At 39.3% G+C, this 3,971-nt stretch overlaps 1 protein-coding gene across 1 annotated transcript; it reads left to right on the top strand.

Moving 5' to 3' along the window:
• The first annotated feature begins 2,307 nt into the window (after nt 1-2,307).
• Nucleotides 2,308-3,008, top strand: LOC129772067 (general odorant-binding protein 99a-like). Its single transcript, XM_055776181.1, has 2 exons — nt 2,308-2,467; nt 2,524-3,008. The coding sequence occupies exons 1-2, from the start codon at nt 2,429-2,431 to the stop codon at nt 2,899-2,901; spliced, it is 417 nt and encodes a 138-aa protein (XP_055632156.1). The 5' UTR covers nt 2,308-2,428; the 3' UTR covers nt 2,902-3,008.
• The last annotated feature ends 963 nt before the right edge of the window (nt 3,009-3,971 follow it).

The raw sequence follows: 3,971 nt of genomic DNA on the forward strand, positions 1-3,971 counted from the left end.
GAAAGGATGCCAAATTCATGATAGAGCGACAATGAACCAGGAAGGGAAAAAATAGATCCCGTCGTCGATATCGTGCCTTCGACCTGAAAATTAAGGCGCTCGTGTCGATGGGACAAGCGAGAGCGGGATAACTCTCTTGCTAACGAGGGGGAGAGACCCGCTGCAACCAGTAACCTTCGCCTCATCTACGATGTTTCACGACGCCTAAACGGAGGAAGGATAAGCACTAAGATGCCTGTGAAAGACGCGACTGGTCAGTTGATAACCGACCCCACTGATCAGCCGAAACGCTGGTTCGAACACTTCGAGCAGCTGCTCCAAGTGCCCGCTGACCCTGCACTATATTGCGGCATTTCTTCGTAGATGTCTGGGAAACTGCAACATATCCTTGCGAGTCTTTCTCGAGCATCGTCCATGCTTCATATCCGTCCACGGGATCATAAGAGATTCATAACACACATTATACACTTTGTACGAGACCAGAGTTTATTGGACCTTAAGGTTTCCCGAAGCTCATAGTGAACATGACTTCTGTTTACTATGCCTCTTGGACTTTCACGAATGTTGTTGTCGGTTGTTATTAACGAGTAAAAGTAAACCAACTCGTCGAAAACCTCGATTTCGTCAACGTTGTTTACAACGTTCAATTCAGAGTTCTTCTGTTCACAACAGGGTAAATTACACGGAGCGATTGATCGATCAGAATTGATCAACGGATAGGGTGTTGTCTTCCATCATGATAACGCTAGGCCACACACACCTTTGATTACTCGCCAAAAATTTCGGTTGTGTGACTACCATTTGTTTTGATCTCTGCAGAACTCTACAGGTGGAAACAGATTGGCCGATATAAGAGCAAACATAAATCACATGGAAATGTTCTTAATCGATAAACTGTAGCAACTCTATATGGATGGAACCATGAAATTACCCGGAAAATAGCGAAATATTATAGATGGTAATCGTCAATATAAACCTAATAAAAATGATATTAAGTCTCATTTTTATCAGGTATATATTGCATTAAAAAGTTGAACAAAAATCGAGGATACTTGCCAAATAACTCAATATATTTCGAAGTCAATTTCAATTGTCAATGATTTCTCAAGTAAGAAATAATTTGTGTGTGGCTTAAAAGTTAGCTTATTCTGTGCTTATTCTTATTATCCGTTTCTTAAGTGACGTCAAATAATATGTATCAATCGATCCCATTGATATTCAAAAGCTATCTACAAGGCTAGTGACTGCACAAATGAATGCGCTTAAATCATCCTCGAGATGAAATATACGTTAGCGAATGTTCCACAAAATCCAATCAAGCAATCAACCCATTTTTCCCAATTGCAAGATATGAGTTTGCAACATGGACAGGATTACATCAATTGAGACGATGTGCATTATGAACTCCCCGAGTTCGTTGCGGATTACGAATTATTCTCAGGGTAACAACATTCAACCAGCTGATTCGCGGTACAGGTCGGATTCGATTATATTTATATTGTCGAACTTTTTTTTTCAACAATTATTTTCAAATTCTATACATAATCGAATCTCAAGAAAACAATTTTTTCATTAATGTATGAATGTCAAACATTAATAGAAAAATAGTTTTTTTGTGATTCGATTATGCATTGGATTCGAAAATTAACGTTGAAAGTGAAATTGCGATTATATATAATCGAGTCCGACCTGTACAAAGCAAATATGCAGTTATATGCAGAATGGTAGACAGTGATATTCAGAAGAGTTGTGATACCCTAGATGGGTATCTGTTTTACACGAGACTGTTTTGAAATATATTTACAAAATCAAGCGGATTTTTCCACAAGAACTCAATTATCAATTTAGTGTTCCCCCATATATCGTAAACAAGCATTTTCGAATACTCGCTCCTCGTTGTTGATATGAATATAATAGAGCACCGCGATGATTACCTATTAGCCCCGCCGACAGTTGACGCGTTATCAATCAGCCGAGCAACGACTAAACAATCATATTAAACAGAATATCGCGGTGGAATCACTTTCTTCCGTGGCTTAACGGTACAAATCTGGGGATGCTCACATGGTCACGTATACGATATCAATCTAATTTCATGTGAACATTTTCTATAAGGGTTACGCGTGAATCGGAATGAAACAATTAGCAATTTGTAGAGCTTTGTAGAACTTAACCATGATTCAACCTCGAAACTGAGCATTCCTAGCGGGCTCTCAGAGTCAATGATCACCGCCTAATCGTTTATGTATTGAAGGCAAACAAAAGGTGAAATATGATGCACCACTCGGGTCCCGTAATCATTCTGGCCAGACTCCAGAGAAGGTTGGACAATATAAAAGCAACCTGTTCTTGACGGACTGAGTATTAGTTCCACTTTTTCTTGCACCGTAGAAGGTAATCCCCACGTGAACAAGGAGTATTTTTCAAGATGAAACTGTTCATCACAGCATTCGCATTGATCGTGGCGGTAAGTATTTGGGTGCCTGGCCGAAGACTGCAGTAGGTAAAGTGTCCTCTCGATAGGTTTCCGCCGACTTCACGGTTCAAACGAGGGAAGACCTATTACGCTACAGGTCGGAGTGCGCTTCCTCGCTGAACATCCCAGAGGAAACGGTTGAGAAGTACAAGAAATGGGAATTCCCGGAGGAAGACAGCACCAAGTGCTACATCAAGTGTGTCTTCAACAAGATGCATCTGTTCGACGACACTACCGGACCGAATGTGGACAATCTGGTACAGCAGTTGGCTCACGGTCGTGACGCCGATGAAGTTCGCGCAGAGGTTGTCAAGTGTGTCGACAAAAACACCGATGATAACGCCTGCCACTGGGCCTTCCGTGGATTCAAGTGCTTCCAGAAGAACAACCTGCAGCTGATCAAGTCCAGCATCAAGAAGGACTAAGTGCAGCGAGCTGATCGCGTTCATCGTGATAATGTTGTTTTAGCATTCCGTGCCGACGTTATGTCCGAAGATAGGTGGAAACTAAATAAAGCAATTCTATAAATGAATTATTTTTGCATTTTCATTATTATTATCGTAAGTGAAATCGTGAAATCGTACAATTGAGTCCTATGTTCATTGCCGTTATCTCTTTCGAATTCATTTTTTTAAACAAAAGCGCATTTAAAACTGAACTGAACGTTTCAATTTATTTGTTCGGAATATGCATCTAACAACTCGAACACTGTCATCTCTCTTTATGGCAGATGAATTTCGCGTAGATAAAAATTCGTGCATCCTGCATCATAGTATGTACTAATCGAAATAAGTGAAGGCTAGCAAACATGGGGGGTTACAATATCATAAAAGTAGAAAGGTGAGCCTAGAGACATGGACGGAAACTTGACGTAGGACTTTGAGGACAATTGCTTTTGAATGAAGTTCACGTAACTGTTCAGAAATTCATAAATTTAACTCATTCAAAACATCAAATGGTGACTCTAGAAAAACCGTTTGTTATATAAACTAAACTGAACTTCAAACGGGTTGTAAGGGTTGTAGTTATAGCAAAAATCTAGAACAATTGATTAACACGTTGACTGCCACGTCAGTCATCGGTGACTGATAGTATAACATATGATAACAAAGGTAACTAATATAAGCATATAAGCTCATAAGCCTTCCCTTTAGAACAAGAATACCTTCCACTACGATAAGAAACGTCCCTAATACGTTTAAAAATTCCCATAAAGTCACTATAAAACCGTGGTACTCAACGTGTTAATAATATTTTCTATTTTTAGTAGTAAACTCATGAAGAAAACATCAATTAAATATTTGAACATTAGTACGAAGAACTGTTAAGTTAAAAACTAGTCGTCATCCGTAGCTGATGATTAGAAATATCTAAAGGGTGTGTCACATCAAATTGCATCACGGAAAAAACGCTGTAGAAATTTAATTTTTAGGAATTATATCTTCAGCTTTCGCTTATAATCAGATATGAGTGTATAGATCACGTTGGCCATGCT

The sequence above is a fragment of the Toxorhynchites rutilus genome, chromosome 1, assembly GCF_029784135.1.
Source record: "Toxorhynchites rutilus septentrionalis strain SRP chromosome 1, ASM2978413v1, whole genome shotgun sequence".
NCBI classification, from domain to species: domain Eukaryota; kingdom Metazoa; phylum Arthropoda; class Insecta; order Diptera; family Culicidae; genus Toxorhynchites; species Toxorhynchites rutilus.

Bases quoted from the DNA above. Each gene is read 5' to 3' on its own strand.
- LOC129772067 (XM_055776181.1), top strand. From the start codon at position 2,429: ATGAAACTGTTCATCACAGCATTCGCATTGATCGTGGCG. The intron at 2,468-2,523 runs GTAAGTATTTGG...TCCTCTCGATAG, and splicing joins CATTCGCATTGATCGTGGCG to GTTTCCGCCGACTTCACGGT.